The 27,439-nt window shown below is 33.7% G+C and overlaps 4 protein-coding genes across 8 annotated transcripts in view; 2 read left to right on the top strand and 2 right to left on the bottom strand.

Moving 5' to 3' along the window:
- The window catches only part of ArgRS (arginine--tRNA ligase-like protein), a 33,514-nt gene extending 31,190 nt beyond the window's left edge, over positions 1 to 2,324 (top strand). The window contains exons 13-15 of the mRNA XM_090172829.1: positions 819 to 1,075; positions 1,990 to 2,058; positions 2,183 to 2,324. Of these exons, the coding sequence (XP_090028955.1) occupies positions 819 to 1,075; positions 1,990 to 2,058; positions 2,183 to 2,223 (367 nt within the window). The 3' untranslated portion in view covers positions 2,224 to 2,324. The remainder of the gene's footprint in view (positions 1 to 818; positions 1,076 to 1,989; positions 2,059 to 2,182) is intronic.
- A 1,928-nt stretch (positions 2,325 to 4,252) lies between these two features.
- On the bottom strand, positions 4,253 to 5,549 carry LOC149948073 (uncharacterized). Of its 2 annotated transcripts, none has more exons than XM_090172172.1 (2): positions 5,487 to 5,549; positions 4,253 to 5,244 (listed from the first exon to the last, which is right to left on the bottom strand). In XM_090172172.1, exon 2 carries the CDS (start codon positions 5,213 to 5,215, stop codon positions 4,403 to 4,405), a length of 813 nt encoding a protein of 270 aa, XP_090028298.1. In that variant the 5' UTR covers positions 5,216 to 5,244; positions 5,487 to 5,549; the 3' UTR covers positions 4,253 to 4,402. The 2 variants fall into 2 exon arrangements, with proteins under 2 accessions (XP_090028298.1, XP_090028297.1); XM_090172171.1 differs by lacking the exon at positions 5,487 to 5,549 and adding an exon at positions 5,328 to 5,480.
- Positions 5,550 to 5,649: 100 nt separating this feature from the next.
- Positions 5,650 to 12,566, top strand: LOC149948072 (DNA repair nuclease APEX1-like). 4 transcript variants are annotated; one of them, XM_090172822.1, is made up of 6 exons: positions 5,650 to 5,725; positions 7,671 to 7,896; positions 8,792 to 9,065; positions 10,509 to 10,652; positions 12,137 to 12,317; positions 12,381 to 12,566. In XM_090172822.1, exons 2-6 carry the CDS (start codon positions 7,684 to 7,686, stop codon positions 12,496 to 12,498), a joined length of 930 nt encoding a protein of 309 aa, XP_090028948.1. In that variant the 5' UTR covers positions 5,650 to 5,725; positions 7,671 to 7,683; the 3' UTR covers positions 12,499 to 12,566. The 4 variants fall into 4 exon arrangements, with proteins under 4 accessions (XP_090028948.1, XP_090028946.1, XP_090028949.1 ...); XM_090172820.1 differs by lacking the exon at positions 5,650 to 5,725 and adding an exon at positions 5,766 to 5,854 and having other exon boundaries at positions 7,576 to 7,896; XM_090172823.1 differs by lacking the exon at positions 5,650 to 5,725 and adding an exon at positions 6,059 to 6,228 and having other exon boundaries at positions 7,677 to 7,896.
- LOC149948071 (SET domain-containing protein 4) lies at positions 12,422 to 26,161 on the bottom strand. The gene is made up of 7 exons (XM_090172818.1): positions 25,796 to 26,161; positions 23,426 to 23,558; positions 21,955 to 22,378; positions 17,315 to 17,489; positions 16,826 to 16,904; positions 16,671 to 16,754; positions 12,422 to 12,756 (listed from the first exon to the last, which is right to left on the bottom strand). Exons 1-7 carry the CDS (start codon positions 26,022 to 26,024, stop codon positions 12,522 to 12,524), a joined length of 1,359 nt encoding a protein of 452 aa, XP_090028944.1. The 5' UTR covers positions 26,025 to 26,161; the 3' UTR covers positions 12,422 to 12,521.
- Positions 26,162 to 27,439: the final 1,278 nt, after the last annotated feature.

Raw genomic sequence — 27,439 nt, 5'->3', positions numbered from 1 at the left:
TGATTTATATGACTCTATCTATATCTTTATTTCCTTGACAAAATTTAAATTTTCAGTGAAACTCCCTCTCATACAAAGCACATTTCCATTAAATGTAGAGAACCAGGCAGTAATTTCTTAATACTCTATATTAATTATAAGAAAATCATATTTGGTTTGTTGAAAATTAAAGAATTAACAACCAAATGGTTGCTTTTTACCTATGGTTACATGCTGGGAACAAACTGATATGAGTTAGGTATCGTTTACTAATATTGTGATTTTAACAATTCATTGGTTCGAATAAAAGTTAATAATTACTGATAAATCGGAGAAAAACATTCTTTCTATGTGTGACAAATTATTTTTCTTTTCATGAAAACCTTATGTTCTGCAGAAGGAATCCTTATGGCCTATAGAAACAACGTAAAGTAGATTTAAAATGTTATGACGAATACTTTCTAATTGGAACTGAGCCATTATTCCTTTAGTGCCTTGCCAATTTAGCTTTTTACAATTTAGGTGTGATGGGAAACTGTTCTAATTGGAACTGTCTCTCTAAACCCCATTGTTCCTGTATGACCTGGAAGACCGTGTTAAAGTTGAAAATTTAAACTGTTAATTGTCCCTCTACGCGATAATAGTGTCAAAAAAATTTAAATTTTTTATCACTCACTTTTAATTTACTAGTTCTATTCAAATTTTGAAGTGGACACTGTATTCTCACACTTATTCTACCTTCAGTACATTCCTTTAACTCGCATTTCAATATTTCAGAAATTGTTTTCTTTTCATCATAGTTTATTTTTTTGGTGATCATAATTATTTCCATATTGTAGGTCAATTGCTCGAAATGCTTGCATTGATAGTGACTTATTGGTGAAAGAAGCTGAAAATGGTGGATCTTCCAGTATAAGTTTAGATCATCCCAAAGAATGGGCATTAGCAAAATTTTTGGTCAAGTTTCCAGAAATTATCACTCAAGTGGCTGATGATTTATTTCTTCATACTTTATGCGATTATTTATACGAGCTTTCAACTTGCTTTTCTGAATTCTACAACAACTGCTACTGCATTGAGAAAGATAAGAATTCAGGTAAAGACAAATTTTCATCAGATGGCTATAATAAACTTCTGTTGGGGTAAAGTTCAACAACTCCAAGTTTAAAATAGCAGTGTTTTTTTTACCACAGCTTTTGACTAACGAATTGGTGTAGGTTCTAATCGGAGTGAGAATAAAAATGTTATTTTCAGAAAACTGAAAAATAAAATTTTTAAAACATATATTGTACAAATTATAATATTTTTTTATTACAACTGGTTTAATTTAAAAAAAAAAAAATTATAAATTTTCAATCTTGGCAGCCCCAGGATTTGAACCTACTGTCCGAATATTGGTTAAAACACTTAATGTAGTTACACTATTTAGATTGGGAACTTCAAAGATAAATAATGAAAGCTCAACAAATAGGAAAAATACAATAATAGGATTTTAGGGTTTTGTATTAGAAAACTTCCTTCTTAAATACCACATTCAAATATTCAAGGTATTTATAGGTACACAAATTTTTATTTCCATTTCAGTTAATACTTCCAGTAGTAATAATAATTTGTAAAAATTACAATTTTTAAAATGTATACTTTAATTAAACATTAAATGTTTCGGCATTTAGCAAGTATGTTGCCTTTGTAAAACATGTTTTACAAATATAAATCAAAACATTAGATTTGTAAAATAGGTTTGAGAATGGTGGCGTACATGGTGAATGGTGAAACAGATAACGCGGTTTTAATGTTTTTAATTAAGTGATCAATTATTATTGAACATTATACTAGTTTTGGAGTTTCCTTACATATTATTTCCAGTACCCTAATAGGCTTTTCCTAGAATTTTTATTTTCCCATAATTAAATTTTTTTTACCACTTTATAGCTTTTTTTGTAGTCTTAATTTTTCTCATGTTTATTATTGGAATTATGTAATGCAATAATTTTTCGTTGCATTTTCAAGGTTCCATTGTAAAGGTGCATACAGGGAGACTTCTACTTTCTGAAGCAACAGCTAAAATTATGACGGCAGGTAAAGGCTATAATTTTTAATATAAGAGCAAATTTTTACAATTAAGAGTGTTTATTTAGTGAGCCAGAGATAATATTAAAATTCAAGCTTTGTCTAGTTCTAATTTTTCATTTAATTTCAACAGGATTTGGAATACTTGGAATCAGGCCTGTAGAAAAAATGTAAACTAAAGTTATAAAATGTCAAATTAATATTATGGCTATAGTAAATGTAATACTTCATTGTTACAATTAATAAATGCTTTTTAAGTGGCATGAATTTTATAAAACAAATGTTTTGATTAGATTATGAAAATGTTTTTTTATTTGGTTTATAGATAAATTTAATTTAATGCCACATTAGTGAAATATTGTTTGTCATGGGTAGGACTTGAACCTACGACCCTCCGTTTTACAACGGATGCTCTTCTATCTGAGCTACCATGATAATAAGAAAATATTTCACAGAATGACTTGATCTGTTAGTGTTATTCAAAAAGCAGAGCTTATTAGGAAATATTTGACTACATTAACATCAATTAAAAATATTGCCCTCCACTAAAACTTATGGAACATAGACATAGCTTTAGTATATTAAATACTTTAATTCTGGCCATACTTATTCTTAAAACTGCATTCTAATCATGAACAATAGACTTTTAAGAAATGTCAGATAAAATTACGACTGCTTTAAAAAAAATACGTCAATAATAAATAGATGCGTTAAGCCCAAACTTAAAAACTGGTAGAGATAATGTATAGGGAAAAGGTCTGCACAATAAAACTAATTCTACAATCAAAAAATTTCTAACTTGTGCAATCATGAAAGAAAAAAGTTCATTTGTTTTAAAATTAAAAATTAACCACATGAAATAAGCTTCGAGGGTAGTTTAATTTTAGTTACAAGTATCGTAGCCTACCGCCTGAGTTTTAAATTGAACATACGAAAGCTGTCTGCTCATTCAAAATTCTCTCTGCACAACACCTGAAAGTTTCAACCGAAAAACATTGAAGTACAAAAGTTGTCTGCAATTTCTTCACATATTTAGTTCACGGATATTAAGGCAGATGGGGCTATATTTCCTAAGCTTGAAGACTATAGGGTAGAAATATAATTACATATCAATTTCTTGTGTGCCTAATAAAACTAGGCCTGTACATGCCTTGTCCTACTTAAATGTTTCTTGAAGAGTTGTAATAATGAAAATGAGCAAAGGTCTAATCATACAAGCTAACGTTTAAGCTCAACTTTGTTGTCAAAAACATTTGCCCAACAAAGTTTTTACATGGATATAAAATTAACATATATGCTTGATTAGAACCAGTTTTCCTGTAATTTTTGCTCGAAAGGTGAGACATCTACCCTCTTAAATCGGTCATCATATAGCTTCCCTTTTATTGTCATATAAATTTTCATCCCCAAGAAGCAGTCCAAAAATGGCGTGAGTGTCGTTATCAGTCTATTTCGAACATTGATGTAAATGTTAATCCAACATAGTTTAAAAAAATTAATATAAAGGTAATAACATCGACAGAAAAGGTTTAGAAAATTTTTGTTTATTACGTATTAAGACTTCAAATTTTTGGTAATCGTATAAAACTAGCAGCTTCAATGGTTCTCTCATTTTTTATGTAACTAATTTTGCCATCCAATCACTTTCATACGTTGTTGTTTGCCAGAATATTCTGGCTCCTTAGAAGTGATATGTATTTTGTACTCTTAATTTGCGGGAATAGCTGACAGTACATCATAGAAACTTCAGCAGTGCTGCAGTGCAATTTGTGTTCTATGACCCAGGCTTTGAACAATTTTAATTATTCAATTTTGAAAATCATTTTGCATAGCAACTCTGTCTTCATGTTAGTGTCTAAATTGCAGGTGAATAAGTAAAGGTTATGTCACGCGAAAAATCATATATTTGAGATACTCAATTAAAGTTTTATCTATAAAAGAAAAATAATAAAAATACTATTATTGAACTATTTGGAACTTTGTTTAAGTTGGTATTTGAGACAAATACAAACTAAATATTAACCAAGACCATACTTAAAAACAACTTTACACCAACTAGACTACTAAAAACCAACTAATTACTAACTTAAAACCAAGTTCTTAGACAACTTTTTTTTTAGTAAGGGTATTTTATTGCAACAATTATAAGTAATTTCCTTTGCTGGTTAATGTAAGAATTTTCAGTATGTGTAAATGAAAAAAGTGGCATGCTTCACGAACTGTTAAGAAACTGTTGGGCATACATATTTCAAAACAATTTAATAACCGTTAAAAGATCTTACAATTTTCAATACCAATGTTAGCGGCATTGAACAATGTAAAATCAAGATTTTTACAAGAATAATATATGCTTTCACGTCTGATTTTGAACATCATCACTCTTTGCTTTACGAAAACAGAAGGATTTCAATGCTTGACTGGCTACTTTGGGATCCACAAGGCCTTCTCCATGCTTTGGTATTACATATGGTTGTGACCTACAGTTTTCAGTAACCAACCCAGACGTAGAACTTTTACTGCTTACAGATACTTTATGTGAAGAAATATTTAAGTTTGTTTTTGCATCTCTTTCTGAAGATGATTTCAGATGTACTTTTGTCTTGAAATTCCTGATTTGATCATGACCTGATAAAGCCAATCCAAAATCTCGCTCTCCTGCTTTCTTATATGATTTTGTACGTGGTTTTACATTATTACCAGTTGTGTGTAGTGTATTTTTTGACCCCTCATTGTTAAGATTTGCACCATTTACAAGAGCAGAGGATTTTCTTGTCAAAATGTTCAAATTGGCTCTACGTAAAAGTGTATTTTTGTTAATCATCGTTGTTGACTCTGTAAGAGTCGTTATTAGTCTGGTCATTTGTGTCTCTAATGTTTCCAAACGAGACTCATAATCAGGTTTTTCACTGTCAAATATATTTTTGGCAAAAAGTCTTGCCTTACAGTTTGGACAAAAAATGAAAACTGATGATAGTTCTTCTTTTAAAACGTGATAAGCCTCTAGCGGAATTGGATCACTAAAACAAGAACAGTGTAGCTCCTCAAAGCAGCCATGGCATGTTAAACTTTGTTCACTTTCGGAGATAGGATTGAAACAACGAGGGCAAGCTGGCCTTGAATTATGAAGATCGGAAGTATCTATGTCATTGGTGTCATTGTTCTCCATACTTAAGGCAATTCTTGATTAAAATTAGACTGCATAGAAAAAAACCAAAACATGAAATAGGAAATGTATTCATGTATTGTCAATTTGTTATTATTATTTTCGCTAATATAACCTCTAAAAAGTAGGCTTAGGCAAGGCTTAATATTCCAGGTTAATTGACTCTCTTGTATAGGAGACAAATATTCATTCATCTATCCAGAGGTTTTTAATCTTTAGAGAAAACTTTATTTATACGGCTTATTTTCGTTTAAAATATTTAACCACTACATACATAGAATTGAGAACGAAACAAATGTAAAACCACCTAATGCGCTGCGATATTTGCCTTTATGTTGCATTTAACTTTTCGTTACAAAATGGGATATTTCAAAATAGAGAAACTGGTAGCACTGACAACTACTTCATTCTGAAAAAAGGACTAGTAGCGTACCCTGCTTAAAATAATTAATTATATTAAGACGGCCTAATAGATTATATAAATTTAACTAAATCATCTGATGATAAGCGTCTCTTAAATTCGTAAGAAAAAGCGTCAATCTAATTTTAAATATTTTAATTTGCGAAAAAAGACATTTTACGGTAAAGTGGGATACGCGTTTAAACCATGGTTGCGTGGTAATTCACTCGGAAGAGTATAACCTACCCATAGACATAATAAAGAAATAGACACCTTACGCGGAGTTTGATTTGCCAAAAATATACGGGAGCTATAACTAGCAGACAACCGGCAGTTGTTCCGTATTCCTGGGGTACTACGTGTAAAGCGCCACTTAAGTTTAGTGGCGCTTTAGACTAGGCGCCCACTGGCTCTCTGTTTCGTATCCGTCCTGCCTTCCACAATGCAGTCTCCGTTAAAAAGCAAAGGCTTGTGGAAGCTAGGACGGAGACGTTACGAGGAGCAGTGAGCGCTTGGCCTAGGCCACGTAGTACCTAATGCTTAAGAATATTTATCCGGTTTAAAATCAGACACATAAACTTTAGGGTAGAATTTGATAAACGGGTAGTACTTTTATGTAAGTTAACATGTTTCATAATTCGTTTTGGTGTTTTTTTTTAGTAAAAAGTTATAGAAAAAGTGTTTTCTACAAATAATCTGTTTTTATTTGGTAAAAAAGGTTAATATTAGTTAATAAGTAAAACAATACCGGAAAAGGTTTCATTCCATAAGTAGGATCATATTATTTCGATGAATATTCATTCTTATTTAAAATCTTTGTATAACTATAGGTTTCCCTTATCTAAACCTACAATACTTTCTCAATGGACAATTGCTGTAAATCGCGACACATTCAAATCATGATTTAATTTGTAATGATCACTTTTTAGAACGGGATATAAGAATTGTAAATGGCAAAAGGTGGGTCACACCAAAAGCCATTCCAACTCTGGTTTGGTTTCCATAGAATTAAAACAAGTAAAAATAGTCTAAATAATTTTTTTATTTAATTTAAAGAAATTACATCCAGTTGAAAGTGAAATAGAAAAAACCGGTGATGCTAACTTCTCACCTTTAAATTTTGACCAAGGATCATTTTGTGTAGGTTTAATTATGTTATAATAATTTGAGCAAGATCTCCTTGGTTTTTAGCCAATTTTGTTTAGTTGTTATGAAGAGATATTCCTCTCTCTATAAAAGAAATGTAGTCTAAGAACTAGAACTTGCTGTATTACGAAATTTTGTTGGCATGGACATCTTACCAGATCACCACGAACATGTTTGATGCTGAAGTTGGAATCGAACATCATCATTAAGAAAGTTATTAATTTATATTGCAAGCTCAGACTCCACAAATTAGCGAAAGACAAAAATCTAGAAATGAAGGGTCAAGCCATCAGACTTAAATTGTCAAAGCTAATTTTATTTCAAGGACAATAGCTACATACCTTTAGTAGAATCATCCATTTCATCAAAATTCCATTTACTTTTGTTTACAATTTAGAATCTCAGAATATTCCCATAACAAGCCATAACCACAACACACCGAGTTACTTAAGCCTTTGACAAAATATCATTTCGCAATTAGAATTTTTTTGTTTTTAATTATAAGATTATCTGCTGCTTTTTATTTGGGTTTTGAAAGAATTAATTGACTTATTTAAAAATTATAATAAAAATTAACCTTATTATAAATTCTCACAGCCAAAATATTCGCGAATCACGTCAGAGTACCTAAAAGATTACAAACACGAACATGTGTGACGTGTCACGTGATGATTTTTATTTTCTCACCTAATCGACAGGCGTCGCTTAAACGTGGTACCACAGGAATACAGAACAAATGCCGGTTGTCTGCTTGGCGTCGCCTCCGTATTAACCGCCCGTAGAATCTTGGGTCTATTTCTTTATTATGTCTATGAACCTACCTCTTATTGTCCCATCGCGTATCCTACTCCACCGTACAATGTGGATTAAGTCACAAATTCTGGGAAATTAATTGGAATGTGTAAATCATACTTATAGTTTTAAAATGAAAAGAAAGAAAGTTAATGTTAAAGAAGAAAGTGGGTCCAAAAAACAAAAGTCATCGGAAACGGAATCAGAAACCAAAAACGCCGCTAGTTCCTCGAACCTTAACCTGAATGAACTTGATTTCAGTTCCAACGCAGAATCTCACCTTGGCAAATTATGGAACCTCAAAATCTCTGGTTGGAATGTTAATGGCCTTAGAGCCTGTGTTGGAGTAAGTCTTTCTAGATATAGTAGGACTCACGAACTATTAGTTCGACGGCTTATTATGGCAGTTACTGATTTTTGTCGGCAGCGCTGGAACTTAATAAATCGTTTTTATTAGCACTCTTGTTATTATTTGTTTTAATACATTATAATGTTCGACTTTCATAGTATTTTTATGCATTTAACATGTCACAGTTTGACATAATTGCTTATTAACTTTAAAGTCACAGTCCAAAATTCTAATATAACTTTGTTTTAAATTGTCTGATAGTTAATACTCCAGTTTAACTAATTCATTATTCCACTCACAAAAAAAGGTAAGAGTAGTTTATCAGTTAATTTTATGCCTTAAGAAAGACAATCGGGTTGTGAAAGGAAGGAAATATTGTGGACATGAATTGTGTCTTGCAGCAGAACTCATTTGCTTCATATACAGGACTAACTCTCTAACTTTTCCAATGTTTTGATCTCTTAACCGTAAGACAATCAACATACAACATAATGCTATAGAATCATATTATAAACAATGTACAACAAAGAATGTCTAAGAATAACCATACCAAGAATGTCTAAGAATAACCATACCTAATGGATGGGCTTTGTGTTTAAAAATATACTGCTAAGTCAATTGCTACAACAAAATTATATTTTAAAAATTATAATTCGAAAATTTAGCTTGTCTAAAGTGTGCTCAAATTGACTTATCTCAAAATTACCTATATATATATATATATGCTATAATACCAGTGGCGACCAAGCCCTAGCGCCCTTCTTTAAATAATTTCTGGGAGCGCCAATGGATATGGGCTTAGCAGTTTTTGTTTATCTGAATTCCCAAAATTAAAATGTAAAGGTATGTTATCAGAATAGGTGTAAATTAGATACTATTTTTGTTTTAATAGAAAAATGGATTGGGCTACATTGAAAAAGAAAATCCAGATATCATATGCTTACAAGAAACAAAATGTTCAGAATCAAGTATACCAAATGAAATAAAGAATCTGAAAGGTTATCACTCCTATTGGGTAGAAGCGAAACAGGCGGGATATTCTGGTGTTGGACTACTTTCCAAGATAAAACCATTAGATGTGACCTATGGAATTGGAAATATGGAGTATGATAATGAAGCAAGAGTGATTACAGCACATTATGAAGGATTTTATCTTGTGACAACATGTAAGATTTTTTGTTCTATTTTAAGGGTTAATGAATTTATGATTAAGCATATGCAAGATTTTGTAAACTATATTGTTTACATTTTGAATTTTACACTTTTTCACTAACAAATATAAAGAAAGTATAAAGATTCACGTGTAAAAAATAATGATAAAAAAAATTATGGTGCAAATATGGTAGATATAGATAAAAAAACATTTAAATCGGTATTGGTCAAAGGCTCCAGAGTATCATATCAGTCTGTTTTTGTAATGCAAATGTTTTTAAAACTAAGTCCCCCCAAAGTCTATAATAAATACATTTCAGGGGGAAGATAAGATCAGCAACAAATGTTTTTTTTTGACACTGTGGCGACATCTTCCATTGTTAATTGTAGTTATAGTATAGCGCTGATTCATATCCTGGTGTCATTTAACATTTTTGATAGAAAAAACTGAAATAAACTTAAAAACGCGGTTTATTATAAGATTATAATTACTATATACAATTATAATTATAATGCGCTTTACTTGCCCAGAGCAGTGTGCATTGTAGTTCCCTCTCTGGTTGTATTCATCTGCGTTAAAACTCCAGAAAGGAGAGAGAGAAAAGGCAGGAAAATTCTTGAAAAGTGCCATCTCTCAAAAATGTCAATGATGCCGACCTCCCCTATTTACTCGTGATATAGCAGAACAATTAGTGATTGTACGGGGACCCTCACCGTGAACCAGTAAGTCGGGGATCCCTGGATTTTCAGACCCGACTCATGTCGGGTTGTTAAATTTTTTGGTCCGGGTTTTTTTTAGTTGGGTTTTCCAAATTCAAAAAAGAATCGAAAAATCGCCCGAGCGAGCGCTTAGCTACAACCAAAACGGGGAAGGAGGGGCAAGCCTATTCTCTCAGCGACTTATCTCATTCTTTGGCACAAGGGTCGTGTCACACTCGCCTTTTGTCGGATTTCGTTTTTGGTTTTACTTTTAAATAAATGTGCTACTTTTGAATGAGGTTTGTCACTTTTGTAGTTAGAAAACTCTTAAAAATCAAAATTCCAAAAAATCCTCTCTCCCCGACCCTGATTCAAATGTTACCCGTACGATCACTAAGAACAATTTAAACCACAGCACTAGGGGCTTTCCCACTTCTATTTAATAAGGGCATGCTCCGTAGCTTGTTCTAATTGACACGTTCCACTGGACTTACATAGCAAGCTGTCATTAAATAGAAGCAGGAAAGCCCCCTAGTATTGCGTAGCACCATCTTCAGCATAGTCGAAGTAAAAATTTACTCTTTTTCACCCTGAAGTAACCAAAACATTTCCACCTATGGTACAAAATAATATAATTTTGGCGCTGAGTTTTGTTTTAAAACTACAAAAGTATTCAATTCTGGGATGGGTCCAGTCAAAATGTACAGCATTTTAATTATTTATTAATTTTAATTAATATTAGATTTCTTCCTTTGTAGACGTTCCTAATGCTGGTAGGGGTTTGGTACGCTTGAGTTACAGACTTAAATGGGATGATGACTTCAAAGATTATCTATGTTCTTTAAAGGAGAAAAAACCAGTAATTGTAACTGGTGATATGAATGTCGCTCATGAAGAAATTGGTATTGTATATGTATTTTTATATCCAAATTTATATTAGTTAAATTTACAATGCAAAAAGGAAGAGAAGTGTAAGTACAGCCATGTTTTTACACAAATGAATAAATATTCTTGGTTTATTTTCCACATATCGCATCTTAACTTTCACTTTTCAAACAAGTGTTTGGGGCAGGCTGTTTTAAAGGAAAAGTCCAGGTTGGGTAAAACTTGGGTCTATTTGAAAGATCATGTTTAAATATACTAAAAAATATCAGTCGCAAAATTGTACCTTTTTTTAATGACGAGAAATTAATTTGTAAACGAACGAAATTTACCGCCAAGCAAGCTGCCATTTTCTTTCGCCTTCCCTCCGCAGACCGCACGCGGAGCAAGCGCGCGCGGGGAACAGAGCGCTGTTAAAGCCTGTAATAGCGCGAACAGCGCGTGATTAAAGTCCTAAAACGTCACCCCGAAATAAAAAATGGCAGATCACTTGGCGGTAAATTTCGCTTGTTTAAAAATTAATTTCTCGTCATTAAAAAAAGATACAATTTTACGACTGATATTTTTGAGTTTATTTAAACATGATCTTTCAAATAGACCAAAGTTTTACCAAACCTGGACTTTTCCTTTAAGTACACATGTGCCAAATTTCAGAAAACATTTTTACCTTTTGATTTTCTTTAGGCATTCTCGCCTTCAATAAAGATGATTTTTCTGTCACAATTCAGAGCATAATTTTTAATTAAAAATTGAAATTAATTAAAATGTAATTTACATAACTGCTGCACTCACATTATTAATCAATTAGTCGTCAAGACAAAGATACATAAAATGTTAAAAAAACAATATAACATTCAAATCAATAAATTCTTTTTTTATTAAAACAAAAATTAACAAAGTTAAGGTTACATAATCTGTCTGTTTATGGCTTCTACTGTACATTTTATTGGACTATCTTTTCTAGAATTAATTATGAATGTTTCAAATATTTACCATCTATATTGATAAAATAAAGCATGCATTTTGTATAATCTCAGTAAAAACAAACTGGTTGTTACTTACATTTGTTTTACTTAAAAATTAGCTTTTTTCTTATTATCTAATGCCCTTCATTGCAAAAATGTTAAGGGGAAATTAATGATAGATTCTGGAATTACACTAGAAAAGCAATAGTACTGCTTCCAGATTTTCACATTCCGTAGGGTATAAGTTTCTAACAGACTGAAAACAAGTTTTGTCAAAGGCATGATGACAAAAAACCATAAAATTTTTTATTCAAATGGGATACTTTGTACAATTATTGTTGTCAATTTTAATTAATTTAATGTAGTTTTTTCTATTAATGGAAAGGTTTAAAGGCAAGTACCACATTATGTCCCTCTATAAAACTATTTTCCCTCACTTTCTTGATAATTTTAAAATTTTCCCATTTTATATCATTTCATTTTGTATGTCTCTTTCAAAATCGAGATTATAAATTTTAAATAGATTTTGTATATTTCAGACATTGCTAATCCAAAAACCAATAAGAAAAATGCGGGTTTTACTATTGAAGAAAGAACAAATTTTACCAAGTTGCTCTCTGAAGGTTTTGTAGATACTTTCCGTTCCTTATATCCCAAAGAAAGTGGAGCGTACACATTTTGGACATATATGTCTAACGCACGTGCCAAAAATGTTGGCTGGTAAGATTTCAAATATTAATATGTAAAAATATATATTTATAACAAGCACCTTTTTTTTTACAGGAGGTTAGATTATTTTTTGGTATCTGAAAATTTTCGAAATAACATCTGTGATTCACTTATTCGCAAGAATGTTTATGGCAGTGACCACTGTCCCATTACTTTATTGATAAACATTTAGTGTTATGTTATAACCACCTGATGTTACATTTGAATCAATTTCATTAAATCAAGTTCTTCTTCCAATAACTGTTTCACCATGATTAATAGTAAATTATTATCAGTTATTGGTATTTTTGAAATTTTTTCTTCATGGCTTTTTATTTTTGGTATTAAGAGATGACAGACAGATTGTTTATATTGAGCATCATCAATTTCGATCTTCTCACTTAACATCGCTAAATATAATCTGGAGAAAACCTGGGCTGAATTTCTTAATCTGAAACATACAAACATATGTAGACTAGATGAAATATGAACAGTTCTTACACACATGACAGTCAATTTGTTATCTTTGGTTTTCTTACAAGATTGGGTAAGAATTTCTACCTTCTGGCTCTGCTTTTAAAATACAGTGCTTTCCACAATTCTGATCCATTTTACACACCTCAGACCTACGTTTTTCCTATTGCTGCCTTATAATTCTTTGCTACTCATAATAACACATTTTAGGGCTCAAAACCCATTAAAAATTTAAGTCAATAACGATTTGATAGTTTAAGTTTCATATATTGGACAGATCATTTCAAAAGAAAATACCAAATTATGACAAGTAGTTTTTTATAAGAAAAGCTTATAAAAGTACATAGATACTGCAAAGCTGAACCAAAGGAGTGGTAGAAGTACCTAGCTATAATAATGAAGTCTTTATTTTGAATATCCCCTTCAGCAAAGCTGATTTCCAAGGGGTCCGAAGTTAGTTACTTATATAATAATTCAATAAATTATTTTACAAAGCATAAACACATTCAATTTGTGATAGTTGCTGGAATAATTTTTTTAAACATATTAGTTCCTTTAATCTCCTGAATAAATTAAGGAAGCTTGTTTGAAAGCGTTATTCCCCTGCTCTTGAGGGTAATATTACGAAGTTTGGTATTGAATTCTACGTAGAAATTAACTGTATTTGGTTTGTGAAAGAGTTCAGAAATATAGTCTGGAACCAAATTATAAAATATTAATAAGGAAGTTTGTATCACATTACAATTCAGTCTAAGATATATATTAAAGTGGTCATTGCGCATTGAAGAAGTTGGGTTTGCATTTAATATAAGAGGTTTGCAAGTGGGTTTTTTCTGAGGTGGGTGGGTCCCAAAAAACCAACTTGCAAACCTCTTATATTAAATGAAAACCCAACTTCTTCAATAACCCTGATTATAACAAATGACTGTTGATCTTCATCTTATATTCAAGAGAACTAAAAAGGTAGGTTGCGATGTGGCAAAACAAGTAGTCACTCACTCTAAGCTTATGTGGGCTATAATGTCATTTAATCCCTACAAGCTAGGACCGAGGGAATTCTACCCATACTACTGCAGAAGGAAATTGATATTCTCTGTCTTGTTTTATCTAGAATCTACAGAGCCTGTATTGCTCTTGGGCATATACTGGGCTCCTGGAAGTATTCTGAGGTCATCTTTATTCCTAAGCCAGGGAAACTAGTTATCTCGAGGCCAAGGCATTTACGTCAATCAGTCTTAACTTCTTTTCTCCCAAACATTCTGGAGAAATTATTTGACTTGACAGTCATATTAAGGAGAGGAGGTTTGTAGTGTGACACCCCTCTCTAATGCTCAGTAAGCCTATCAAGAGGGCATATTGAATTGCCTTGAACGGCCAATTGAGTCAATGAAATAGCTTAGCTGTTTTTCTTTATATTGATGGGTTTTTTGGTTAAGTCTCTAGGGCTGTCATTCCTAAGGCTGCTAAGCATTTTGGTATCAATGACATGTTGTGTCTATAGATCAATAGGCGCTTAAATAAAACATTTTCCCAGAAATTGCCAAGAAGTAATATTTCCGACAGCCAGGACTCATAAGTTACTATTTATATAGTGCTTGTTGAAATATTAGAAAGCTGGAAACTTTTCTCGAACATAACATCGGTTTTTTGCTAAGCCTTAACATGCCAAAAAAGTTACCTGGTTAAAAGGAAATACTTGTTGCATACCGTACTGCAAAAGTAATACGTTTAGTTCTATAGGCATTACTTTTCATCTTTTACCGAAAGATAATTTTATACGAAATGAATTAACTCTGCCTCCATGAGAAGCCTTAAAATTGCCCGGTAATATAAAAATATTCTGTATAATTTTAATTATTTATACCATAAGAGGATGATAATAATAATAATATCTTCTTATACTTAGTTTTAGTAACATTATATATTTTCCCTTAAAATATATTATCGAAAATTAACATTAGTATGTTTCTTATACACGTGAGCCGACGCATTTCTTATCTGACGCAAAATTCTCATGAAGGCAAAAACGAATCTCCAATTGGCTTAAATATGACATTTTGGCTAGCCATTCTATCGGTTTAACCGACCGACCGGAAATAGTTCCTTCCCAGATGAATTTGGAGAGGGGAGTAAAAACCGAGTATCTCTTATTGAAGCGTCCATTCTATGTTGACTGATCGTGTAGCGATAGTTTCTCTTGGCAAATCTATGAGGGTGTTCTTTCACCCCTGCTGTCATGCTTTGCTGTGGACGAACTCTTGGTGAGGCTGAACGACGATGTTGCCACTATTATTACTGGGAATTTCCCAAAAACTATTTCTGTTATGATGAGTAGATCTCTAATCTCTGGGGAATACTGGTGTAGGGAGGCTGGCCTCACCGTCAATCCTGGTAAGATGAGTCTTGTTCACATTACCTGAATGAAGGCCAGGACTTGTTTATTGATATTTATTTCTTTGGACTGTCTTGGTCAAGTTGACTGAGGTAAAATACCCTTGTGTCATTCTAGATAGTAAGCTAGCATGGAAGCCTCAACTTGATCATAGTATCAAGAAGGCTAAAATGTTATTCTGGAGGGTTAGGAGTACCATAAGCAAGTCTATGGGACTTAACCCAAGGGTTGTTTATGGGATCTATACTATGATCATCAGGCCCATGCTTACATATGCAGCAGTAGTTTGGTGGTCAAGGGTAATGCTTAAGTATGTACAAGCATTACAGGAACTAAGAGAACTGCTCTAAGCGCTTCTCTAGAGCTGCTCCTGAATATTCTGCCGCTACACCTTTTTATAGAGGAGGTTGCAATTATGGGTGCCCATCAGCTACAACATAATGGCTGGTGGAGGTCTGCTAATTGGGAATATAGCCACACCAAATTGTTTTGACAATACTCTAGTCAATTACCGATCTTGTTGATGGGTTCTAACATCATGGCTGCAAAGCTACACTTATGAGAAGCTGTTCTGTGTTTACTTTCCAAGTCTGGACTGGTAACTTGGTTTTCCGAATCAAAGGCTTGAGATGGATGGTCAAAGGCAGACCAAGGAGTTTCTACCTGTCACTTCTAAACAGGGCCGTAGCTAGGAAGGGGCAGGCGGGGTGGCTGCCCCGCGGGCCACTGGCGCATTACAGTCTAGGGATGCCAAAATATAATTTTTCTATTATATTGGGGGGCGCCAAATTTTCTAGCTACAGCCCTGCTTCTAAGAAGAGAGTAACTGAGTTACTCTCCCCTTCTAAGAGTAGTATGAGGTTGGTTACGGGCCTACTTTTAGGTCATTGCCAGCTTAATAGGCATGCATCTACATGCCTTGTGGAGGAGGAGAGAAGGATACTTTCTCCCATGTCCTTTGTGTCTGATTTTTATGCGGCTCAAAAGATTTGAGCATCTTGATATGCATAGGTTGGAAACAAGAGATTTTTCCAACATCTTGTTTCCGAGACAAGAGCTTTTCCAGCTCTAAATGCCTGGGATAGCACAATGGACCTATGGTCAAAGTGCTAGGCTGGGCCTATCCACCGAACCCCTACTAATAACAATAATAACAAGCTCAAATTATATTTTTCCTCATGTGAGTTTAATGACAATAGTAATTTTTCTTATCACTACAGCTAGTCTTGCTTGATCTAAATCATATTTAGAAATTACCACTGCCAATGATATTTTTATATTAATTAATAGTATAAAAAGCTAATTATTTTGAAAACTGAATAAATAGTTCTTAAATACTTATATCCTCTACTGATAGCATCGGTGAAAAAAAATTGTATCAATCTTAAAGATATTTGTCAAGCTTCAACTTTCATTTAAATTTTTAAAGAGGTATAAATAACTTGATGATAGTTCGACAAAAAGATTTATGGTACATATAAGATATTTTTATTTCTTACCCAATTGCACAAAACTTTGCATTCATAAACCAAATTGCCATTTTGAGTGTCCATGATAACCCTTCGTGTGATATGTGACAATTTCTAAAGAAAAGATAAGTAATTATACCTGAATGAAGGGCAAATGGAGTTGATCAAAGATTTACATAACATACTTAAAGTTTTCTTTGATATATTGCAATTTTAATCCAACACAGTTTGTATGGCACACATTTGCAATGCTCCTTAAATCATCTAAAAAGAAGTGTGTGTATCTTATGGTATTGGTAGTGTACTTTTCCCCATAGCTACTGTCTTTGCAAAATAGTTAAGTAAGAATCTACTTATTACAGTGTTTTCTACCCTATTGTAATCGAATGAAATTATGATCCCAAGTACCACAAACAAAAACAATAATTAAAGGGCAAAAAAAGTGGCGTTGGGAAAAGGGTAAAATTATGCTATGATCTACTAATTAAGTAGTCAACCAGTATCCCAAGTGTACTACGTTAAAAGTATGAGCTTCAGTGTTGCAGAGCAGGTCAAGGAGATTCTGAAAAGTAGTTTTCCAATTTAATTTTTAATGCCCTTAAATTAAATAGACCTACATGTAATCTTGGGTGAAAAGGAACAAAAATGAATGCAACTTAATAAACAAATTATACCTATTGTGATAGGAACTTCATTATCTGGGTTGTTCTTTACTAGAAAACCATAATGTAGTAATAGTTGGCGGTTTCCATGACTTCCATAGTTAATAAAAACTTGCTCTTTTTTTTTAATTGTTGTTAAAGTGATGATGTCAAACGTTTTTTCTGACGTGTTGAAGAAAGCTTTAACCTATTAATGAAGAATATTTTATGTAATTTTAAATGTTAAAAAATCCAATGAGTTTTAAAATTAAACTAATTAAAGAAAATTAATTAATATTACGCTCGCTGTAGTATGTAATAGAGAAAAACTTGCTTATGATAACGCTACAAGTGTGAAGTCACTGTAATTTAAAATTGAATTGTAGGCTATAAAATTTTCCTACATGAATGAAAAACTATAGATCAGATACTTCGGACAAGCTAGAAGTTCATATAACTTTGAGAATGATTACCAGATTACACTGATGGCGATAAATGAGCCAGAATGAATTTTTGGTCTTAAATTTAAAATTAATTAATTTGGAATAAAAGCACTTATTTATAATAAACAATGACAGGGTAGACAAAGATTGTAAATTTTATTTCACATGATACTGTTATTCAGAACGTACGTCTTCTAGGTGATTTTTTATTAATTTACACTGTTGTTTATTTGTGATATTTTGACCATTGATGGTTCTCAAAGTTCAATCACATTTTTATAATAGTCAATTTTAGTTTGTTTGCTAAATCCCAATAGTTTTTCATACATCAAGTTTTTAAAAGCCCTTTATGAGAACGTGTATCTTGTTTAAAGACAATTATATCTGAATTTCTACTCTTAACTCCAATCATTTGGTTTGGTAAGAGAATTAGATACTCTCAGAGATATATATTATAAAATGTGGACTTGCAAGTTTTAAACCAAACATTTTCTAGTATTGGTCAATATCATAATTTAATTAAGTCCAATTTTTAGGAGGAATTGATACCATAATTCTATAATTATTTTCCATAAGAGTGTCTGTTAGTTGAAGTAATTACTGATAGCTATATTTGTAGTGATGTAGAATTGATCCAGGCGGATTTTAATGCTATGAATCTTGATCTGCGTAACGATTTTTCGTCTATTCATTCTGACTGTTCCGTTATTCATTCAGTCATAAAACATATGGACAACGATTGCTTCGCTAACTTCTAATCTTCTGAGACTGGAGGATCGTTATTCGACTCCCTCCCTGGATCACATTGATTTGGACAATCGTATATAAGAATCTCTTAAAGTACGTGAGGATATTAATCGCCGCCAATTAAATGAAATTCTGCGCAATCTTCCGGAGTCCTCACCGGAAAACTATGTTTCTAATGTTCGTGGTATCCTATCGGATATTGGATATCTACACTCTAAACGTTCTAATGTTTTTGTTGAACGACTGGGTAGGAAAATTGCGGCTCCGCGACTCATCAAGCGGGTTTTTCCTACTCTACAACTCAAGTATAATTTCCTTTCGGGAATGGAAACGTTTCAAGCATCAGATCCAGTTGTCCTAATCATGCTCAATAGACCGAACTAAACTTCAACAAACTAAGCATTTCAAAGCCGTTGAAGAATTACAGACGTTTAGCTGCTGGCTAGTGTAATATCTGATTATTCGAGATGGCATTGTGTTATCTCTATCAGAACATTCGCAATACCGTTCCTTACCGTCCTCTTTTAAAAATGATTCTACCATTCCAAAAAAGGTATAACGCTGACTATTCCATCTTCTCTGCCTCTTAGTCATTCACCTATCATGCATTTAATACCGCCCTGCAATACCAGTCTCTCTACTCTGACATAAAAAAAGTGTTTCTCAACAAATTGACTATTTCGCCACTTTCAACCATCTTCAACTGCCGAAGTGCGCGTGCTGCTACTTTTCAGCTGACACCATCTCTGTATGTCCAACGCTTGGAGAATCTTTTGCCTTGCTCATCATTTTCACAATCTTCAACTAGTGGTTCCCCTATCTTGTCATCGTCAGCTCCCCTCACCAATGCTCAAGGGATAGCCTCTGTGTATAAACAATTTGAACTTACTGATATTTTTCAAACACACATGGTAGCCTTTGCCGCTGTTACCGAAACTATGGACGCCGGATCATCACGACACTGAGCACTCAATTTCTGGTTACACCCTTTTCCGTTAAAATCGGTGTTCTAGTGCATAACTGCATATGTAGGTATTGCTATTTATATCTAAAACTCCTTCGTCGCAAGGACTCTTTCTTTTTTGAACATTAATCTAGATCCCTATACTCCCTATTTTAATTGTTTCTTTAACTCATAGTGGTCCTCCCACCAATACCACCAATATTTATGTTTTACACCACTCTAATAACCCCAAATATAATAACCATGAACGATTACAAACCTTTTTTATCGCCATTAATGATTATTGTGTTCGGTGTATACTCAATTTAATAATTATTGTCGATTTTAATTACCCTTGCATATTGTGGAAGTCTTTTGCTACTACCCCTAAAGCCTGTCAGTTTACAAAATCCTTTCTTGATTGTGTCTTTACTGTTAGGACAATATTCTAGATTTAGTTTTAACCTCCAATCAGTCCCTTGCCTTTGGGACCATGGTGTTGTTATTTTTATAGTTCAGTTATGTGGGTCCTGTTCTGTTTATGTCCCTAGGACTAATTTCTTAAAGGGTGATCATGAGTCTTTCTCGCCTCTGTTGGTCACTTGTTTTGGGCTCTGGTAACTTGTTCGGCTCCTGGTCCGCCTTTATTGATGTTCTCAATATTGGTATAGCCTGTTTTATTCCGTTACGTAGGGCTCTCTCTAAGCCGAAGCCTAGCCATCGCACGAGAGTTTAAAAATATAGCCCGGAAACAGTTTCCTAAAGCTAAGAAACGTTTGGCCCCTCTGTGTTTTGGATACACTTCATAATCAGTACTATGCTGTTCGTAATGCTTTCACTTCCCATGTTAGAAATTCTCTCAGCAAATATGAATCTAGCCTAACTTCTCTAATTCGCAACAACCCTAAGACTTTCTTGGGCTCATGGTAATCAGTTTTGGGCTTCTAGGGCCCCTATCTCTGAGCTGCAAAAGCCTGATGGTTCTGTTACTGCTACTTTATCTGAGGCTGCTTCAGTTCTCAATATTTTTTTTGCTTCCATGGTTAATTCTAGTGGATCGTCTGTGGCCCCGAAGTCTTTGTTTGCTTCATCAAACCCCAGCGTGTCTGCTGGCCTCGATGATACTCTTATGAACTTTTCATGCAAGCCTGCCGATAGTCTTTTTATTGGGTAAACTTAAGACTTATAAATCTCCTGGGCCTGATGGTCTTCACCCCTTTTTGCTTAAATCCCTTTCTAGTGTTTTAGCTTTCCAACTGTATCTTATCATTTCTCACTCGTCTCTCTGCGAGCTTCCCCTTCCTAGAAAGAGGCCACATTATGGCGAATCATAAGAAGGGCCCTAGATCGGATCTGTCTTAGGTCCTTTACTCTTTAATGTCTTTATTAATTCTTTACCCACGGTGGTGCTTATCGCATTAATTTTACTTTTTGCCTATGGTTCAAAAGTTTCCCTTAAAATTCGTTCAGGTTCTGACAATCTTGCGCTGTAGAGTGAGGTAGATGTGGTTGTTCGTTGGGCTAATTGCCGCGGTCTTTCCTTTAATACTACTAAATGCTTGTGTTGCATTTGGGTTGCCAGAATCTGAATTTTGTTTATAATATCAAGATTACTCCAACTATTAAATTTTCCATGCACACCAATAAAGTTTCTAAATGGCTGGTCTTATTAGACATCATTTTAATTTTCGGAACCTAGCTAAACTTATAAAGCAGCTTTACAATTCGAATTTATCTACTGATCTTTCAGCTTTGCATAATCAATTTTCAAAATTAGTTACCCAATTTGAAAAGCTCCCAGCCCCCTCCCGATTACACACTTTTGGTATTCATTCCATCTCGATTCATCACAAAATTAAAAATTTAAATCTTCTACAAAAGTTTTTTAATAACAAATTAGAACTTAAATTTTTAGGACTATTTTTTTTTAAGTGTGGAGTCCAGAACCCGTGGGCACTCGCTCGAACTTCACAAACCTACGTGTAATTCTTCTGTTAGTTTTAATTTCTTTTCAAAATTGTCCCTCTTTTACAATGTCGATTCTTAATGTTCTTTATTGTATTTTTTTTTTTTCAATATTATTTTCCTTTCTGCACATAAGCCACCCTTAGGCTTCACAGTTGTTGTTTCATTGAATACATAAATAACAAGGAGGCTCTAGCAAGAAAAATACCCAACTTAAAAACCATTTATCAAATACCGGGCCTACACCTTAGTATGGCTCCCTGGGTAATACTCATTTCATGTAGCCATCACTAACAGTTTCTAAATTACAAAAGTTACTTATATGTGTTGGATAGTATCCGTCTAATACTACAGCTCAGCTAGTAAGAAGAACAACCAGAATTATCTGAAATATCAATTGCCTGGCTGTAAAGAAACGTTTTTGGTTCATAACAGAGATCTTCATCTAATGAGGTTGAAAATTGTTAGCCAAGAAGTATACTCAAACACTCTTAAGGGATGAGATAACTGGATTAAGAAGGGTAACTGAAAAATTTTCTCTAAAAATGATTAATGTACAATATTAAAATAATTACTCTTGCATTTGGAGAATGGTTTAACAAATCTAAGAATGGCACCAATGCAATAGTATTATTCAAAGCTGCCCCATGACTTTGTTCCATGTTTAAATGTACGCATCTGCTGTTTACTATATTCCAACTCCAATGAAAAATCGTGAGAGTGAATATTCCTTTAAAGTTTTTGTCATTTTCTTCTAGATATTTGATCAGAGGGCCAGCTTTTAGAAATGAATTTTTAATTTTCCCAGCTTCAATTTCTACTTGACTTCCATATTCTTTTGGCAGAAGTGTAAGGTGCACTTCATCTATATTTGATAACGTTGTTTGGGTTTTAGGTAAGGTTGATATATATTTCCACCAACATGACTCTTCGCCTTTCAAATATTCATAAGCCAGAAATATAGTTAGTAATTCTTCTTCGGTGAAATATTTTTGAGATCTGAGAAATAAGAAGTAATTACTGTTTCATAAAAAACCACAAAACTGGACTAAATCTGTATTTAGTTTGTATATACATATTATTCGTTAATATTAACTTGGTGTTAATTAGGCTCAAGTTGTCAGCATATTTCAAGTTACTAGTTAATTAAAGGGGGTAATAAGTTGTTATTCAGTTGGTAGGAAAATACTTCTTTTTTTAAGTTTGAAATTAGTTGAGACTTTTAGAAATAATATTTTAAAACCTTCTTTTAAAAGTATAAAATTTTAAATATATCTTAAATATTTTTATCTATAAAATGCCATACCCCCCTATTGAGTTAATTTAATTTAATGCCACAAACGGACCCAACTGAAAATCAGTCCTTTTTGTGTACTGAGCTGGTGCCTCCAATAAAAGCAATTTATTATTATTATTATCATTGTCTGCTATCTCTATTGAAATTAAATTAATTGAAGTTACTTTGACATGGTATGGTAAATTCATACGTTGAAAGTTTCTATTGATGATAGATGAGCCTATCAACCCTAAGTTTGAAACGCGCATAGCGCACTTTGTACCACCACTGGATGGGCGAAAAAGAATAAATCAGGCGATAGTATCGGCACCTGGTAGAGATAAATTGAAGCTTCTTCCTTCCCCCTTTCTCTCTCTACGCACCTCTCTCTTACTAAAGCAGCTGGCATCATGCATTGCGAGACGCGTTACGTTTCTCTTTTCAGCCACTGGGTGGATTTAGCGCTGTACTTTCGACAGTCGTTAGCTTGAACCAACACAGCCTTTCGATTCAAACTTAGGGTTGATAGGCTTATGATGATAGTGTGATAAGAATAGTAACATCTGCATTGAAGATGATACTTTTATTTTTACAATTTAGAGTAAGTTTAATTTTTATTTTCACAAATCATATCGTGTTGCACATGTTTGGTATTTGTTAATCACCTCTTTGTCATTGACATAATTCATCCTTTGTTCACCTAAACGCTACCCATGAAAGTGCAAGATAAAAGTGATAGCATGTAGTTAACTTTTGAAAATCATCCATACCTATTTTTGAAAAAGTCCTTGAATATTGCATTGCTTTGCGTGGCTGAACAGGTGATTAACAAAGCCTCAGGAATTGAGATTAGGATATCATTACAATTGATTTTTTCACATGCCAGTAAGCCTCTACCAGTATCTAAAATTATAAAATTTGGTTTTAATGCTTTAAAACACTTTTGGGACTCCATTCATTCAAAAATTAAGATGAGCCATTTAAGCAAAAATGGATTAATGAAATCCAAGCTGAAGAAACGTTAGGATTTTAGTAGCTGGCAATATCAGAAGGAAAAAATAGACAATTTTGAGGAAGAATACTATTCACTAATACCTGCATTTCTATTGCATTTTACCATAGATCTAAAGTGCACCATTTTATTTTAAAAACAGCTAGTATACAGTAATTTTATTATCCATCAAGATAATAATTAACACATCTCACGCACTTATATGTAAATTTCAACTTATTTAAAAATTCAATGGGGCTTTTGAAACATTCCAATAAACCATTGACCAGTTAAATTATTTATAAAAAAATCCAATGTCACGATCAGGGTGCACAACAAATAACAATGATATGAATATGATTTGAATTCCAGAATTTGGTCAAGATAGGATATACAATTATGAGTAGATAAGAACTAGTAAATTACATAATAGTGAAGAGAGTTGCCAATTTTATAACTTTAAGAATTCCCTAAACTTGACCTGGAAGTGGGGATAAGACTTTAAAGAAACTAACTCTTCAGGAATGGCATTCCATTGAGGAATAACCCTCCTAAAGAAAGAGTTTCGTAGTTTCCAGTGTTGGAATGTTTGACAAATAATTTTCGAGAATTACCACGCGTACAAGAATTAGCAAAGGAAAAATAGGATTGATTGGGATCAATTAGAATTTTGAATGGACCAGTCAGGTCTAGGTAATTACGGCACAAGGTCAGAGGGGACCATTTTAGTTTGGCAATACGTTGGTCGCGGGGTAAACAACGAAGAGAAGGGGGGATACGTGAAGCCCTAGCCTGTACATCATCCAGTAATTTAACTTCTTGTGCTAAGTAGGGACTGGAAAATTGCAATAGGGGTCTAACATAACAGTCAAAGAGTCGGGTTAACATTTCTGGACTAATACCCGAAAAGCTTTTATAGTGGCTAGAAGACCGGAAGCCCGACCACAGACCAGTGAGATGTGCTTGTGAAAGCTTAAGTTATTAGAAATTTGGACAACAAGGTCACGAGCCTCATTGACATGTTGAATATTGTAATTGAATAAAAATTAAGTAAGGTGATGGCACCTGTACGTCAGATTTGTCTCTTTGAATAGATAGGACAACAGATTTAGTATCATTAAATACAAGGCCATTAATACCTGTACAATGTTCCATGGATCTTAGGTCAGATTGTAGTAATAAAATATCTTCGTGTGATTTGATAGTTCTAAAGATTTTAAGGTCATCCGCAAAGAAACGAAGGTGAGAGTGAATGTAATGGGGGATATCATTGATATAAAGAACAAAAAGTAGTGGTCCCGGAACACTACCCTGCGGTACACCACTGGTTACTGGCAAGGAATCACTCACTGTGTCCCCAACGCACACACACTTAGAGCGATACGGTAGGTAGTTTTTCAGCCAACAATATATATTATTATTTATACCAAAAGATTGTTGCAATTTGTCTAGCAAACGGTTATGCGGAACTGAATCAAATGCTTTAGCTATGTCCAAATAGACCACATCCACACATTGATTGTTGTAAAACGCCTCCACGCAAATATCTAGGGATGAGAGTAAATTGGACTGGACTGATTTATCATGGAGAAACCCATGTTGAAATTCACTGAGATATCAGGGCCGCACAGATGCATTTTTCTAAAATTTTGCAAATGGTGGGCGTAAGACTAATTGGCCTATAGTTTGCGGCATCAGATTTCTGGCCATAACCTTTATATATGGGCGTAATGTTAGCTCTGGTTCATTCGTTTGGAAGAATACCAGTTTCTAAGGAGAATGAAAATAAAAATTGTAAGGGCTTAGCCAAAGTGTTGGCACATTTTTTTTAGTAAACTATTAGGAACAAAATCCAAACCAGAAGCACTTTTGGTATCCGTGGCCTTAAGGGCTTTACGAACATCAGCAAGAGTTGGTATAAAAGTCCTAAAGGAAAAATGTAGATATCTTGACATTAAATTAAAAATCTCTAAATCAATTAAAGATTTCAAAAAATCATTTTCAGATTTAAAATATCATGTATAGCAATTGAAATCATCCAATCAGCTAACGTATTCATTTAATTAGTCCACAGATTGCTATGTAAGATTACGTAAGTAGTTACGGAGGTCCATCGAATATGAAAAGAGCAATCTAGTGAACTATTTACCTATGAATGAGTAAACTTTAACTTTATTTAGTTGTTTAAACCCTCTTTCTGACATCCATGTTAATAAATTTATAATACTATTAGACTGAACGCTTTGTTTTTCTTTATTTTTCAATTTTTTTCTTTTCCTTGATGTTCTTCCCATTTTATTTGAAATCGAAATGTTAAACAAGCTTCGAATCTTCGATTTGATTTTTGATAAATCTAATAAAAAAATAAAATACAGCATTTAAAGCATGACAGCCCCCATTCCCCCAAAATGCATGGTTTAAAGGTTTATTCAGTGCCGTACATAGGAACACCCTTTTGGAACAGGGTTGACTTGCACACGGCCAACTTTGACACTCGCGCAATTCACTCTTTTTAGAAACGTTTACTGGGCGCCGCCATTATCGTACAGACAACCAACGAGCAAGCCCTCTACCGCAGATATTTCATCCCCCCAAAACCGATTTTTAATCACCCTCCCCGTAGACAAGGTTAGTAAATTTTAGGCTATAAAAGGTTGCCTCGATACGCTGTGGTTGCTAAGGGCTAAGGTTGGTAACTTCGTTGCTAACGAACATCGTGATGTCACTGAGATTAGATCCTATTAAAAATCAATGGGATCTCATATGGGTGACGTCAGCAACAGACGAATTTTGGAGGCAATCCAAAAATTATTTAAAACCGTTTCTCGATCGAGACCCCGTTGCCCCGTAGATGCCGGGAGTAGTGGCTCACTCCTGTAATCCCAGGCGTCCGGGAGGCAGAGTTTGTGGATGGCCGTGTGAGGACGACCACCAATCCCCCAACGGGTGGTCGGAATACATCCGCCACGGGTGTCCCCACCCCTGTCCTCACGTATCCCCCCGTCGGCGTGGCCGTTACACATATCTCGCCCTGATTAATCAGTTATTGAGTGCTGGTGTCTAAGGCCTTGGGTCGACACCGATGTGTGGATGTCAAAAAAAAAGGTGCCCCGTAGACTGTAAGGTAATGGCGGTTGATTGGGAAGGCGCGTTTAACCCATAGAAATAGAAATTAGACTAGAAGCACGATTGGATTGGGCGGGGACGTACCAGCTAGAAGGCTGCCATCAGAGTGGAATCGCGATAGTCGCGCCATCTCATAGAAACAATTTAAACTAAATAAGTAAATATGGTCACGTGGAATAACATAAAACAGATCCTAGGCAACGTATTAAAAACTGACATGATATTAAGCTATTTAAACAGCTTTAGGAAAATCATAAATATCTCAAGAATCTACTATATCTACCGTGTCATCCTTAAAGTCACACGTTAACTTTGCGCAATCATTGTAAGTCTGAAATACCACAAATCATCATAGTTATAACTAAATTTTAATTATTTCAGTGTGGTTTAAAATATGCCTACATGAGATTCCAAAATCTTGGTTTCAGTGTCTTTTAAACTATCATCAGTATTAGTCAAGTCAAATTGAGTGGTTTCCGGTAGTTCACTTTTTCCGTAAGTTTTCTGAAATAACCTCTGATAAATAGGGAAACTAAATAAAAATTACCAAAATCAATAAATTGGCATACTCTAGAAGATGTAAATATGCTTTGTTCTGGAATAGATATTTTTGGGAGCTCTTTCAAATTCTTGTTTTAATAAAGAAATTATTCATATTTCAGTTAGT

Source organism: Leiobunum rupestre, chromosome 4 (genome assembly GCF_980474605.1).
Source record: "Leiobunum rupestre chromosome 4, qqLeiRupe1.1.hap1, whole genome shotgun sequence".
NCBI classification, from domain to species: domain Eukaryota; kingdom Metazoa; phylum Arthropoda; class Arachnida; order Opiliones; family Sclerosomatidae; genus Leiobunum; species Leiobunum rupestre.
The sequence above is the reverse complement of the archived record's forward strand: the minus strand, read 5'-3'. Positions and strand labels throughout refer to the sequence as shown.

Excerpts from the sequence above, each read along its gene's own strand:
- LOC149948071 (XM_090172818.1), bottom strand. The coding sequence starts at position 26,024 with ATGCTGTATTTTATTTTTTTATTAGATTTATCAAAAATCAAATCGAAG. Across the intron at positions 16,755-16,825 it reads TATATCAAAGAAAACTTTAA|AAATTGTCACATATCACACG; the intron begins GTATGTTATGTA and ends TCTTTTCTTTAG. Across the intron at positions 12,757-16,670 it reads GCAAAGTTTTGTGCAATTGG|ATTAAGAAATTCAGCCCAGG; the intron begins GTAAGAAATAAA and ends TGTATGTTTCAG.
- LOC149948072 (XM_090172822.1), top strand. The coding sequence starts at position 7,684 with ATGAAAAGAAAGAAAGTTAATGTTAAAGAAGAAAGTGGGTCCAAAAAA. Across the intron at positions 9,066-10,508 it reads ATTTTATCTTGTGACAACAT|ACGTTCCTAATGCTGGTAGG; the intron begins GTAAGATTTTTT and ends CTTCCTTTGTAG. Across the intron at positions 10,653-12,136 it reads TGTCGCTCATGAAGAAATTG|ACATTGCTAATCCAAAAACC; the intron begins GTATTGTATATG and ends TGTATATTTCAG.
- LOC149948073 (XM_090172172.1), bottom strand. The coding sequence starts at position 5,215 with ATGGAGAACAATGACACCAATGACATAGATACTTCCGATCTTCATAAT.